The sequence below is a fragment of the Astatotilapia calliptera genome, chromosome 17 (assembly GCF_900246225.1).
Source record: "Astatotilapia calliptera chromosome 17, fAstCal1.2, whole genome shotgun sequence".
NCBI classification, from domain to species: domain Eukaryota; kingdom Metazoa; phylum Chordata; class Actinopteri; order Cichliformes; family Cichlidae; genus Astatotilapia; species Astatotilapia calliptera.
This window is the reverse complement of record NC_039318.1, coordinates 37,654,810-37,669,887: the sequence shown is the minus strand read 5'-3', so window position 1 is coordinate 37,669,887 and position 15,078 is coordinate 37,654,810. Positions and strand designations below refer to the sequence as shown.

General features: G+C 46.0%; 1 protein-coding gene across 2 annotated transcripts in view; it reads left to right on the top strand.

The window, feature by feature from the left end:
• Positions 1 to 15,078, top strand: part of adamts10 (ADAM metallopeptidase with thrombospondin type 1 motif, 10) — a 57,631-nt gene that overhangs the window by 34,978 nt on the left and 7,575 nt on the right. For both annotated transcript variants that reach the window (XM_026146384.1, XM_026146383.1), the window contains exons 13-21: positions 542 to 649; positions 1,962 to 2,107; positions 3,010 to 3,073; positions 3,230 to 3,332; positions 6,241 to 6,374; positions 11,168 to 11,291; positions 13,897 to 13,977; positions 14,064 to 14,227; positions 14,318 to 14,444. In XM_026146384.1, coding sequence (XP_026002169.1) covers positions 542 to 649; positions 1,962 to 2,107; positions 3,010 to 3,073; positions 3,230 to 3,332; positions 6,241 to 6,374; positions 11,168 to 11,291; positions 13,897 to 13,977; positions 14,064 to 14,227; positions 14,318 to 14,444 — 1,051 coding nt within the window. The remainder of the gene's footprint in view (positions 1 to 541; positions 650 to 1,961; positions 2,108 to 3,009; positions 3,074 to 3,229; positions 3,333 to 6,240; positions 6,375 to 11,167; positions 11,292 to 13,896; positions 13,978 to 14,063; positions 14,228 to 14,317; positions 14,445 to 15,078) is intronic.

Genomic DNA, 15,078 nt, shown 5'->3' with positions numbered 1-15,078 from the left:
CTGAGAGCAAAACATCTCCACATCCCACATGTGGTGCCCACCATAACACCCACACACACTTTCTCCCTCTGCCAGCCTTTACAGTCAGCTAATCCTTGTGGACTGGTGTTGTTTAAACAACGAGCCTCACTTTCTTTCACCGTGCGTCCATTCGCAGGCGCCTTTCAAATCTCCTTACAAATCTGTGATGTGAAACATCGTACCTTCGCTTAATAGCATCCACTTTATTGCACGGTCAAGTTTTACGGAGCCGGGTTCAGAGTGAGCGGACATCTGGAACAGCAAACTGCTTTATAGACTCGTTATTATTGATACTACGCGGTCAGAGCACGTGTACACAGTAAAACATAACCCCCACCGCCAGGTGTTGGAGGCACTGCTACAGAGGGAGAAGAGAGGAAGGTGAACAAGACACACATCTGCTCTCACGTCTGGGTTTTGACCGTCAGGTTGTCTCGCTTTATGCTTTCTTTTCTTTTATCGCACGTCTCGCCGTCTCAAATGTTTTTTTCTTTGTACTCTCTTTCATTCACACACACAGGAAGTCTGCAGTGAACTTTGGTGCATGAGTAAGAGCAACCGTTGTATCACAACCAGCATTCCCGCTGCAGAGGGAACCATCTGTCAGACCAACACCATAGAGAAAGGGGTAATAATGCTCTTTTGTTTTAATTAGGGCGTAAAGCAGTAAAGCAAAACAAAGTCCAAATATGGCTGCAAGTGAGGGCCGAGTGTTCACGAGAATAAAGAAGAAGCACGTCATCAAATACCTGCACGATTACAAATTTAAAAAAGGGAAAAATATCATCTCAGTAAACATGCGTTGGTAGGTTTGTGAGTCACGTGTGTTTCTTTTGTTTTCTCTTTGAGATTAGAGCGTATATGCCGACGCCTGATGTTGCTGCACATATCCTGTCCAGAATTAATTAAAAAATGTTATTGTTGCCTTACAAAGCCCTGGATGCACAGGCTCCGGGTATTTCTCTGACCTCTTGCAGCCTTATACCCCCTTAGATCTCTTAGATCAAGTGATCTTTTGCTTTTACCAAGGCTGAGGCTCATAGAGGCGATCGAGCGTTTGCAGTCGTAGCGCCTATGTCATGAGCCGGGGTGCGCGGGCACGAAAGGATCCAGGCGCAGACTCCGAGCTAACAGAAAGACACTTTATTGAAACAACGAAAGGCGACCCGGGGAAATTAGAGAGCAAAACAGAAACTAAAAACCCGGGGAAACAATGACACGAGGAAGCCGGGATCAGGACGGCGGGGGGCTGCAATAGAAAGGGGAGATGATTACTAGGGAGCCAGGAAGCGGGGAAAGCATATCCGGACTGAGTTAGAGTAGGGGCTTACGATAGAACGGGACCGTGGGAGCTCGGGAGGGAAGTGTGGCAGTCCGTGGGGGCAGGAAGTCCGTGGGAATGGCGAGTGGGCCAGGTGAGCACCGCGAGATCCAGTTGAGCCGGAGGACAGGCAGGTAGCAGACGCCGAGTAGAAACCTGGACAGAAGTAGGCAGGTTAAACAAAGTTTCAAGCAGAAGAGAATGCACGCTTTTCGTGGAAGTCTGGTTACCACTGTGGGGATGACTAACGGACTGGCGTGGAGCATCCGTCAGCGCCGGATTAAGTGGATCTCCGTGTAATCACCGTGATGGAGAGCAGGTGTGCTGGTGATGGCCCAGCCCGGGGGTGTGGCTACCCGAGCATCACGCATTCCACAGACACAGGACCACGGACCATGACAGCCTAAGCTGGCTTTTAATACAGCATGAGAGTTATTTGTTAATTCATATTTGGTGTTTGCTATCAATACTCTAAGTTATTTTAGTAGGTATGTTGTATTCTTGTGCAGCACTTTGGTCAACGCTCTTGTTGTACTTAAATGTGCTATATAAATAAATCAAATATAACTATAACTATATATGATAATTGCTATACTTACACGTATCTGCAACTGTGCAGTGGTGCTACAAGAGGGTGTGCGTAGCGTACGGGACTCGCCCACAGGGTGTGGATGGAGGCTGGGGTCTGTGGTCTCCCTGGGAGGAGTGCAGCAGGACATGTGGAGGCGGCGTCTCCTCTTCTGTCAGACACTGCGACAGCCCCAGGTACGGATTTAGCTCACCTGATCTTAGCCAACGCGTCCTCCATGTTTTTATTGTTGAACTTTACTAAAGCAGCTCAGTGTGATTCAGAAGGTGAACCATATTTATCTTACTTACTTACTCCGGGTGGCGTCTCGGTTCATCCTCAGTAATAAGCCTTGTAGCTTCTCATTGGCTGCCCCTCATAAAAGGAAAGCTTGCATAGCAGGTGGGTGGAGCTTCTGTGGTTGCAGTTAAATGACCATATGAGATGGTAAGTATTCATATATTATAAGAGCTGTTGTTTCAGTCCAGAGGATCTCCAGATTATAGCCCAACATCCAAAACACACAGATCAGGATGGACACAGCCAGCCCACCCATGTGTGCAAGTGGAAGCCTGGTAATCGATGCTTGAATTGCAATAGGATCTTTTCATTATATGTTTTTAGTTTTCCAAACTGGTATTTATTCACTACTGGTTAGATTAAATCCAAAGCCATAGGGCAGAAGTAAATGAGCCATTAAATGCTGCTTCTTCAAACTCAAACACGCTGAAAACATCTGTCCTATCATTTAATCCAAGATGTTCTTGCAGGCAGCAGCGGAGTGGGGATGATCACAAAATGACCTTTTAAATCGCAGATGCCAGATGCCTGGTCTCGAACTGATTAAACTGAAAATGGATTGACCCAAATCTGAGCCCGACACTCTCCTGTGTCTTTTTAAGCGTCATTTAGCATCTTTGATTTGGCTTCGTTCTCTTTGAATTTGTTTACGGTCTAACACCAACAGTCATGTGAAAATGGCAGACGGCAGCTCTGTTTGTGAAAAAACAATAATGCAGTGACAGTGAATTTAAACACGAAGAAAGCTGAAAGTCAGTGCTGTGTGTGATGGACGTCGGATCTCTTTGTGTCACTGCAGGCCAACTATTGGTGGGAAATATTGCCTAGGAGAGAGAAAACGCTTCAGGTCCTGCAATATAGATGTGAGTATTACGGCTCTTCATCATCATCATCATCATCATCATTATTGCTCTCATCAACTAGTCAAACCACTATAATCAAGAAGAGGACTACGGTTGGAATGAATGTGTTTTATCTGCTTGCACGTATAAAACTGCGTGCACACGTGTATGTTACAGGACTGCCCCGCAGGCTCTCGGGACTTCCGAGAGATTCAGTGTTCCAACTTCGATAGCATCCCCTTTCGGGGGAAATTTTACACCTGGAGGCCTTACAGAGGAGGTGAGTGAGTAGTGCTCGTCTCTCTTGGGTTTGTGTGCGTGCACGAGTTTAATGTGAGCTAGCAGACGTTTCCCAGACCATCAGGTGTGACCAGACCAGGTCAGTCAGTGGTGGTTTGCAGGTAAAATAATGAACATATCCACTAATCAGGAGGTTAGCAGATATCTCTGGGCAAGACACTCACCCCAAGTTTTTCTCTGATGGATCCATCAGAGTATGAATGTGTGTGAATGTTAGACAGAAAGCACCTATGCAGAAAAAGTGCTTGAATGAATGAGGGTGAATACGGCTGGCTGTATAAAGCAGTTAGAGTGCTCAGGTAGCGGTAGTACAGAAGAACCAGTCCATTTTCCATTTACTGAGTCTCTCAAACTTGCTCGTATCAGGGGTCAAGGGTGTCGAACTCCAGACCTCGAGGGCCGGTGTCCTCCAGGGATTAGATGTGTCCTTGATCCAACACAGCTGATTTAAATGGATAAATGACCTCCTCAACGTGTCTTGAAGTTCTCCAGAGGCCAGGTAATGAACTCATCATTTGATTCAGGTGTGCTGACCCAGGGTGAGATCTAAATCCTGCAGGACACCGGCCCTCGAGGCCTGGAGTTCGACACCCCTGATCTATTAGTTCTTCTGAATCTCTGGCTCTCTTCCAACCAGTCCCTCCCTAACCTGGTTCTGCCAGAGGTTTCTTCCTTTTAACACAGAGTTCTTCCTTCCCACTGTCGCCGAGTGCTTGCTCAAAGGGGGGGCAGCATCTGACGTCTGGGGTTTTCTCTGTGTTATTGTGTCTACTTCACAAAGCACGTCGAGGCCAGAGCCATTGTGATTTGGTGCTATAGAAATAAAATAAGAATGAATTCAACATAGATTAAATCCAAGGTTAAGGTCGCATCATAATTCAGTTACTTCTTTACTCCACTACTTACCTAAAAGATCAGTCCATCCACATCTTTACACAATGCTCTCCTGTGTTGAACAGCAAGAACACAGTGATTACTGGATAAGCTGAATCATATGTGTTACATGCTATATCTGCTGAGTGATTATAAGCTCGTTAAAATCCTGTTTACCTTTAAAAATGTGGCTTAAAGGAAAGTTTTCCATGAGATGTCAGTCCTGCTCTCCTTGTTTCACTGCTTAAACAGTTGGACCGCGGTTTGTGTCTTGAGCGCGTAGAATTGTGATATTAGGATCGAATAAAAGGGCAGTACAGGTGAGATGAAGGTGAGAAGGACGCGAGCCAAGAGAGGAAAAGAGGAGACGAGGGTAAAGACTGTCGCGTGCATGCGTGGAGAGAGAGCAAAACGTGAATCGAAGCTCCTGCTGCTGCAGACTCGCCCCTGTCTGGCCTGCAGATGCTGGCTGCAGAGAGCCATGCATCCCACAATGCCTTGCAGGAATTCCTCGCTCCTGATGAGCACTAGACGCTGAACCTGGACGCGAAAGATAAATAGTTTCAGCGACATAACTGCCTTTAATCTGGCCCTCCAGTAACATAATGGGTTACAGAGACGGTCAGCCATCCGATTCCAACTCCAGGCAACAAGTGCTCCTTTCATCAAGTCAGCTGATTTTACAATGGAAATCCCTTGCAGCTGTTAAAATAGGAGCGTTGCCATCGTCTCTGCCCTGCGCTGAGGCCAGATCACTCCTCTGTCCTCAAATGCTCATTTTAGCCTTTTCCTTATAACGTCACGCTCGGTGGAGACTGCTTCACTTTCCCTTATTCTTTCTCTGTCATTGCCCCCCCCCCACAGACGACTCCCCTCCTTTTGCTTTATCCAGCTCACCATAATGCAAGCCGTCTCCGAGTTCTGTTTCCGACACGGAGAACAGAGGCAGCCTTTCTCTCTCGGCGCAGACAGCCAAGGACAGTTCGTTAAAAAGCCTCTCTCCATATAAGCGTTTTGTCGAGCTGCTCTCCGTTACTGTTCTCGGTCCAACAGCCTTCACATTCCACTTTCACACTCCATACACCAAAACCCTGCAGGTTATAACACACACACACCCTGCTGCTGCAGTGATTGCTGTGATTGCCCTGCCAAAGCGAGGCACCATGGGAATTGTAGTTTTCCGCGGTCGGACCCCTTTATTGTCTGCGAGCTCTGCCAGCACAAACTCTCCAACTCTCTTTCGCTCTCTCTCTGCGGCCCGGCGCTGTACCTGCTTTAGCGCTGCCAGCACAAACAAACGCACGCCAAGCTGATGTCGCCAGTCACTCAAATAGTGGAGCAGCTGGCAAAGTGCACAGATTAATGAATGATACAGTATATGCCACCTGGCAGGAGAAGACCTTTAGCAATGCTGTGTGTGCGTGTGCATGCACAACATACTTAGATTTAAGTATGTTGGTATGTTTGCATGATAAATATTACACATGCATGTACACGTTTGTGTTTGTCGCTCTGTTTTGCCCCCAAAATTCATTTTACAGCATCAATACTTTAAGAAATGTCCCATATAACGCGTTACTTCAGCTGATTGGCTTTTCCATGTAATTGCTGTGGATGCTAATGTCGATTCCCAACAGAAGTCTCGCTCAGATTCGTGTCCATATGTGCCACAAAAGCAGAGATGTAATTAGATTCAGCTGCTTGTACTTTGGTTGTACTTGTACCGTTCCACTCTTTTCTCTCTCAGTCTGCCTGTTCTGTCTGCAGCCCTGTCAGGATACGATGCTTTTACCCTCATTTCCATATTATCCCACATTCACACTGGTTAGAGTTGTGTCAGAGTGGCTAAATCAGAGGCGCATTTGTACTATCAGTAGGTAAGATGGGAGAAAAAGCCCACAGGAGGCCTATTTAGCACCTGTTATTCTGCAGTCAGAATCACCAGTTTGGGGGATTTATTTGAAAATGTCCTCCAATATCATCTCAGTGATAAACTGATCTGTTTGGATATCCAGGTGGGGTGAAGCCCTGCTCTCTCAACTGCCTCGCAGAAGGATACAACTTCTACACCGAGCGCTCTCCCGCTGTGGTGGATGGCACGCCGTGCCGAGACGACTCTCTGGACGTGTGTGTAAACGGAGAGTGTAAGGTGAGTTGCACGTGTTTGCCTTCAGCCAAAATATCGGCCATTAGAAGTGAGGAGACGGCTTAAAAGGACTCAACATAAAATTGTTTTCATCTAAGATAATGTTGTTTATAGTCACTTTCAAGGGTCTGGACGGCCGCCATTAAGTAGTATACACACTAAAAGCTGCAAGTCATCACAGTCAGCTGCTCAGCAGCCTTCCTCTTACTAATGCTCTCGTAATCTAAACCACTTAAAAACATTATTAGGATTATTATCCTTTTTGAATTTTGATTTCTGTGGCATTTTGTGCATTTTGTGCACTGAGCGCTCCTCAGCCCCTTTAAATCCCTCGTTAGGGGTTCAGACGTGTCACCGCGTAACATTTTTACACGAAGCTCTTCTATCGGCTTCTTTGGCATGCAACCCCCCCGAAGTTCTTACAGTAATCCTCCTAACGCTCGGTCACACAAGCATCGAGACGAGTCGGCAACTGCCTGGCAACCACTGGTTGTTAAGGAGAAATGTAAGCATACAGCGGTCCCTCGTTTATCGCGGGTGTTGCGTTCTTAAAATAATGATAGGCATAAACATTTTCAAACTTTATCTCGTGTTTAAACTCTCAAAGTTCAGACCTTCGTAGAAAAATAAGTCCAGGATTATAGAATGAAGCCAAAGACCAAACCCTGTTTCCAGGTCCAGAACATGGTACAGAAGTAGAGGAAGCAAGAAGAATGAGTTGAGTAAAGTTTGACGTATCTGACTGTTTTGTTTTGCTTAATGCGCCTTATAATCTGGAAAACATGGTAACGTCTACCTTCCTTAAGCATCTTCCTCTGCCTCCTGGGTGCTACCGCAGCTGCATTTGACTGTGCAAAACGTTTCGTCGACATTGTTGTTTGTTGGGGAGAAAACCTGCAAACATAAAGTGCAGCACTTCAGAGTCACGCTGCTAGCGATCGAAGATTTATGTAAATTTGACAAGCTGAATGCATTCTGACACGGCACGGAGGAGATTGATTGACAACGGTCTACAGCCAATCAGGACGCAGAACACAATGCGCTGTTTAAAAAAAAAAAAGCATGCAAAATTGCACAAAAAAAAAATCAGCGAAGCAGCGAGGCCGTGAAAGGTGAACCGCGTGACAGCGAGGGACCGCTGTGTGTCGCTCATTGGTTTTTGCTTTGATGGTTGCACGTCCGTCGCCTTTAGTTTGCATAGACGGCACCGACTTGTCTGCAAACGCCCGCCAACGATTCAGTAAGTAGTTGTAGGTGAGTGCGAAGCAAGCCGTAAACGGTGTGGGTTTAGGGCTGGACCATGTTTGCTTCGTGGTAAACAGACAAACAGTCTTTGTTCCTGGTTTGTGCTTCACCAAGCTTCACGCTATGGGCAACTACGGCAACCAAAGCGATCGCAAGGAGGTTTTTTTGAACCACGGGAACCAACCACCAATCAAACTGCTCAGCAATGAATAGTAACCATGTGGTTTAACATTAATGTTTGTCAACCTAATGCAGCCTCTAAATAACATGCTTAACCTGTCAGTGAGCATAAAGCTCATTAATGAAAACAAAGTAACAAACTGCTGTGGATTTTGGCCCGTCTGTAGAAGAATGTAGTCAAAAGAAACCCTGGTGGTAACGTAGTGCAGCTTACATGGATCCCACTGAGTCCCAGTGGGTTTATTTTGGATGCACTTCCACTGTGGCGAGGGCAGAGAGAAGAAAAATCTACTCAGGATATCCAGCTTGTTGTTTAATAGTTGTAGCTCAGTTTTGTGCCAAAAGATTTTATTTTTCAGCTTCCCCTCCGCTGCCACTTACCCCCCAGTAAGCTCCTTTAATAAAAGTGCTTCAGACTGGTTTCACTGGAGCCGAGGAAGTTCCATCCAAAGAGACGACTTTGTTTATCAACACCCCCCCTCCTTCCCTCCTTCCCTCTGTAGTCTGCTCTGTTCTGCTCTGTAGGAACTCGGTGACCCTCCAGCTCAGCTGTGAGTCTGTCTGCGCTGCAGGCTGGCTTTCATTCACTCCGCTCTTATTATCTCTCGCTTTTTCTTTTTTCCCTCTACACCTCTCGACTCCTTTCTCTCCCTGTCCCAACTTTCCACCCCATCCTTTCCGTTGTTCGTGCAGTTTCTTTGTCTGCAGTCCACCTCTTATATGTTTATTGCACACATAAAACTTTAGCTAAACTGCACAGACATCTCTTTCTCATCACATCTGTGACTTCAAGCTGCTTTTGGATGCAAAGTTGCCGTCTAACAATCAGAGAGAGGAGAAACAGAAAGAACGATGGACGTGTGGGAGGTGGGAAAGGGCAGGGGAACAGATGTTGAGGACAACGTGTTGTTGCAAACATCTGCCGGGGTCTATTTCTTTGTCCCCTTTGGTGCAAATATAGAGTGTAGAAAACATTAGTAACACCTGTCAGGTAAATGCAGGTGCGACCTGTGCGCTCACGGGCTGATCTGCCCGGTTAAGAACCAAAGAGGATTCTGTGGATCGGATGATTTTTGAAGATTTCATTTTGGCACAGTTGCGACTTGACATTCCTAAGATAAAATCTACATGAAGTTTCAATTATTTTAGATTGTCTTGCAGTGGGTTTGGTCATTTTCATGACTGAGTTTCTTTCACAACATGTCAAACTAAAATCTAGGGCCAGATTTAAGTTAGCGTGACGCTTCGATTGCAAAAATGCGTCGATAGGAGTGGAAACTTCTGCGGGTGATCTGCTAACAATGCGCTAACCTATAAACAAAGATGCAGCAGGTTTATTTCGGTAAAATCAACACAATCTACCAAGAACAGTGCAAATTAGCCGCTCAAAAACAAACAGCCCCAGTGAGAGTAATCAACAAACCCAAATCATTCAGGCACAGGTTTGAGGCATGTGCTTTCTCCCAGGAAGCAGCAGGGCGGCTCAGCCCAACGAGGGGCAGCTGAGGGAGAATCGGTATGTCTTTATACAAGAACTCTTCTGTTGGGGAATGTCTGTGGGGTCTCGAAGATTGAAAAAGGAATTGTCTGGATAAATCGAACAGCCTAGTTGGAGTGCAGCGTTCATCCAGGGGAGTTACTACAAACTACTTCACCTTGTAAACATGCAGTCTGTGTGTAGCAACGTAGGAAGAACAAAGCAAAATATGATGCGTCCACTTAATGAAGTTGCTGTGGTACATGTAACATGCAGCATTTTGATGGATGTTTCAGTGTGTATCAGATACGTAACTGAGAAGTTAAAGAAGAAAAAATAAAGCAGAAAGTGTATTGGAAGCAAATAAACCAAAGAGTTTACAGTGTACACCAGTGACTGCAAATTAACTTAAATACAGTAATGATGTGAAACCTTAAACCCGTAAATCTGATTTATTAGTATTATTATTATATAATTATTGATCTCTGGCTCTCTTCCACAGCGTGTCTTTGTCCTGTCTTCCTTCTGTCACAGCAGATGGCCCCGCCCCTCCCTGAGCCTGGTGCTGCCGGAGGTTTCTTCCTGTTAAAAGGGAGTTTTTCCTTCCCACTGTCGCCAACGTGCTTGCTCATAGGGGGTTTCTCTCTAATACTGTGTGGTCTTTACCTACAGGTAAAGTGCCTTGAGGTGATTTTGGCACTATATAAGTAAAACTTACTGTGACAGAATATACATAACTAACGGCTTTTATGATCCACTGGCAGCATGTGGTTTTGGGTGGGACGCCTCTTGAAAGGATCATCGCCAAATTTTGGTGCACTCAAAGGTTTAGTGGATTCTAGGCAGATAAACTTGAATTGATTGGCACCGAGCACATTTTCCCCCACTGATTATTTGAATCAATTAACTTTTGATTTGATATATTTCAGTTACATTTTACAAATTATTGCTTTGTGTGTACATCCATTAAAAAAAATACGATTGTAATAAGGGAAGAATGATCGACCTTTTCATTTAGGAGCACAATCAGGGATAGAGTCACATGTGCTTGCTCATAGGGGGTCATATGATCATTGAGTTTTCTCTGTATGTACAATATAAAGCACCTTGAGGCAGCTGTTGTTGTGATTTGATGCTGTGTAAATAAAATTGAATTGAATTCAAAGAAAAACATCAAATTCAAATCTTTGAGGAACTCGTTCCTGGTTTGTTGTGACATGGGTGCCAATAACTAATTCACTGAGTTATTGTTTCAGCTCTAAAATAACGGTTTCTGGATCAATGTTTATATTTGTTGTATTTAGTTAGATTGATCGAATGGACACAGAGGTGGTATGTGTTTCATTTTCTGCTGTTTGAGGACGGGGAAACCCGATCTGGGCAACACGTGTTGGGATCTCTAAGATTATAAGCTTTTATATCTCACCCCCTCCTCACAAAGCCACCGGACGAATCAGCATTTTGACTCATTTAATTCTGATCCAATCGCTGTTAAAGTCATAATAAACGTAAGCCTAATTATCCTGCTGTACAATAAGCAGCTGCCACAGGAATATATGAGAATAAGAGCAGTTGCTATTCGTTTTCTGCACTTTTGTTTAGGTTTGCTTCGCTGTAAAACAGTTTGAGTAAAACCACCTGTAACGCTCATCATGAAATTTATTTATGTCGACAGCTATGAGTTTAGCAACCTAAGAGCTTTATGTCTGCACAGGATCAGAAAAACACATCTGGAGTTACCATCTGATATTTCTGTGTTTTGAAAAAGTGGCCTGGAAGACATTAGGAGGTAATCCCTCAGGCCGGCCTCTGACACCTCTCCACTTACTGACTGTGCCCCTTCACCCGTGACCCCGAGTGACCCTGCGGCTCACTAGTTTCTCCCTTCCTGCAGCACGTCGGTTGCGACCGTGTCCTCGGCTCAGACGTACGCGAGGACCGCTGCCGGATCTGCGGCGGCGACGGGAGCAGCTGCACGTCTGTGGAGGGAGTCTTCAACGACTCGCTGCCAGAAGGAGGTAGAGGACTAAAAATAATCACCGGTCAATGTGTAAAATGCTGCTGTGTTGTTCTCAGTAGATAAAGATTCATTTATTTGGGGCGGGGACTTACTGCTTTTACTTTCAATATTTGAACGGGGTCCACTTCTCCGAGATTTGGATTAAGTTGAGGTATTTGCCACGAGAAATTATGCAATGTAATTTATCTGTTGACCCAGAAATGTGCACATTTGGACGCTCTGGAGTCTGAGTGCACCTTGGAAAGCTGCCTTGCGGTGTGAGTTAGGATATCCCAGACTTTCAAAATATATAATTTAATTGTCTGTTCTCATGCAAACTGCTCACAGCAGCGTGCTGCAAGGGTTATTTACACGATAAAGGTAACTAAACTCTACATCACGTCCACACGCAATCTTTTATTTCAGCACCTGTTGCTGTCGGAGTTTGTCTGATAAATGCTTCGAGATTAATGATGTGTTTACACATAGCAGGTGAGAGTTGATGCACTCCAGACTTTCGGTTGGCCGTACAGATTGTAACAGTCACTTATCATTAGCACCTGGGGGAAAAAGGCAATTCCTGTTTTACAAAGTCTATAAATTCCTGAATATTCTTTTTATATGAATGCCACAGGAGTCTATGCATCCGTCCATCAGCTTCGAGTTTTCAGAAAGATATGCCTGCATGTCATCTGCATACCTTCATAACAAAATGTTGTTAGTGGGTTTAACCTGCACGGTGTCGCAGCATTAAGACAGAGCACAGGCCAGCTGCCAAATAAAAGTAGTTGGACGTTGTTTTGACGTGTAAAAGGAAACCAAACGTCACATCTGCATCAAATTCCACCCCAGGGTCATACGGACGCACAGCAAAACTCCTGGAAAACACTTAAGGAACGTGCAGATATAATCGTATGTTGCATACACCATACACTACATACATGTTGGTGCATTTATCCACTGGCCACCCAGGGACACGTGGCAGACAGATTTAGGTCAGGTCCGGCCAGCGTGGCTTGAGGTCCTGCTGCCGACGGATCTATTTCGGGTTACTTTCTCCCCACAACACCAACTCCAGAGTCTCTCACCCAACTGTCAACGCCTCTCACCCCCTCACAGGGACACACCCTGAGCAGGCAGCTGAACCACAGTGGCCAGGCCAGCCTGTCAACCCCAAGCCGAGGGATCCACTAACCTCAAAATATCTCACTTTATTGTTTCCTTTAAAAAAAGAAAGTCCATTAGTGAGGCTGAAGTGATGCTGCCCTGCAGCTGGAGCCAACTTTTGATCTGTGTCTTTGCAAAGGACGATACAGGCGGAGGGGCCACGGTCGAACACCCACTCCAATCTGTGCAATAACAGCGCAGCTACAGAACAAGCACTGTTAGTGGTAGTTGCACACCATATTTCAAAACCATGAGTGCTGCTGTAACATTTTCTTGGAAGGTTTTCAGAACCAGCTGCAGCAGTCTGCAGATGTGCCCAGACCAGTTAAGGAGGCACTGGTGAGCACAGCCGGTGCTGAAGTTCATCCCAAAGGTGTTTGATGGGGTTTAAACACCTTTGGGGCCACATGGACAAACGTGGCTACAGATTTTTTGGCACAATACATTTTTATCAGTACAACCAGCAGATGTGGCTCACTTGGATTTTAAATGTAAACTCACAAACTTGATCACAGCATGTTCTCATCTCCAGCCAAACTCAAACTGCAGGCACAGGACGGCCTATTCTGGTCGCCGGCAGAGTTATGAGTAGCAGAATCATTCAGTCGTGTCCACAGCGAGATTTTGATCTCATTAAACTTCTAAAGCCTCCAGGCAGTGCTTCTCTTCCTCTCTGTTTCGGTGATTTCAGGGCTCCCTGTGGAGCTTTTGACCTCCAGTAGAGCTGCGGAGCACGATGTGGGACCTAAATCTATGACTTCCTGTCAGACCGTTTCACTGTACCGGGCAGATGAGTAGGATTCCTTTGAATGTGTTCGGACTGCTGGTGAAAAAAGGCACTGGCACATTTGTAGACATTTCAAGTCTCCGGCCAGTCTACCTGCCTCACTGCCGGTCTGGTTGTGATAGGCAGTGAGAAGCCGGGTCCGGGTGCTGCACAGATCATTTGCTCTCTGTTTACCACACAGCTACTCTTTGTCTGAGGCTAAATGCTTCTCACTCTTTTCAAGTAAGCATCTCCTCCTACAGACCCAGAGCTGGGTCACTCTCAGGTCACGGGGTATACTTTATTTCTTCTTTTGTTCATTCCTTCTTCCTCTATGAGCTGAAGTTATTTACAGGGCTGCATCGGCTGGACTGCTGGCCTCACGGCAGAACAGATCCGAGGAAAGCAGTGGGAGAGCGGTTGGAGGTGAGACGAGCATAAAAGGGGACAAGAGACCAAAACAGATGGAAGGAAAAAGGAGAGAAGTTGGCTCTTGGCATAGTTCTCGCTCTCGAGCAAAGAGCCGAGGACCGCTGCCCAGGAATGCAGCTGGAATCTATAGCCTCTGCTTAGCCCATCGGCGTCCCACGAAGCTAAACACTACTTATGCATCACTCCCGTGATCCTGGGAGAATAAAGCTCGTTCGCTCAGTTTTCACCTTTTGACTTTGTGTGGCTTTATGTGTCTCAGGTTATGAAGAGGTGGTCAGAATTCCCAAAGGGTCCGTGTTCATCCACATACAGGAGCTCAACATCTCCCTCAACTACCTTGGTAAGACGATGCCCTGTTAGATTAGTATGCAAGTAGTTAAAAACAAGTCGTTGCACATAATAATCTTTTATGTCACTGCACCCCAGCACTGAAGAGTAAAGGCGATCAGTACTTCATCAATGGGAAGCTCAACATTGACACGCCACGCAGGTTCAATATCGCCGGCACCACGTTCCACTACAGGCGGCCCGCCGATGGGCCGGAAAGTCTCGAAGCTCTGGGGCCGACAAACATCACCCTGTTCGTCATGGTAAGAACAAGAGCAGAGACGCTCCGAGCAGGCCTTCTGAAAAGGAGGCAATACTAAGTGAGTCAGCTTGAATTTTCCTTTTTCGTATAGGTGCTGGTGAGGGAAGAAAACCCAGGGATACACTATCGTTTCAACCCGCCCCTCAGCAGGGATCCTCTGAATGGCTTTGCCTGGCACTACACCTCGTGGTCTCGCTGCTCAGCTCTCTGCGCTGGAGGTAGACGACACAAACGGGTGCCGGCGGCTCGATTCCCCGGCTGCACCTGGTTGTAGCTAAAATAATCTGCTGCTAATGTTAGATGAACTTGTTCCAACGCCACGCAAACACCAAGCTGCTGGGATTAACTCGCTTTTGAATGTATGAAATCACAAATACACTGGCGTTCAAGGACACAAGCCATGATTGCTTGTTTCACTCATGCAACGTGTTCTTAACCTCAGGCCGGCTCCTGTGTTTGCAGTTTTTATGCTAAACTAAGTAGCTGCTCGGTGCGCGGCCGTCTCCTGTTTTTCCAGCAGACTCGAGAGAGTAATCTCAATTTCCTCATCTAACAAATATGAAAGAATTTCACAAAGAATGTTTTGGTCAGGAGCTTTGACCCGATGCACGCTTGTTTCTCTCTAAACATGCACAAACACACACACACAAGCCCGCGGCATAAATCCCAGTAGGCGAGCGCTGACCCGGAGAAGACACTGGAGTTTTCTTGGAGTCGAAGCCAGAGGTGTTGGAGCACATCTCCGTAAGCTTCAGCAGTATCACACGTAGACAACTTTTATTTTTCCTCCCCGGCGTTCGTGAGTTAATGACCCATTTCGCTTTACGTGATAAGAACTTGTTTTCCCTCTGG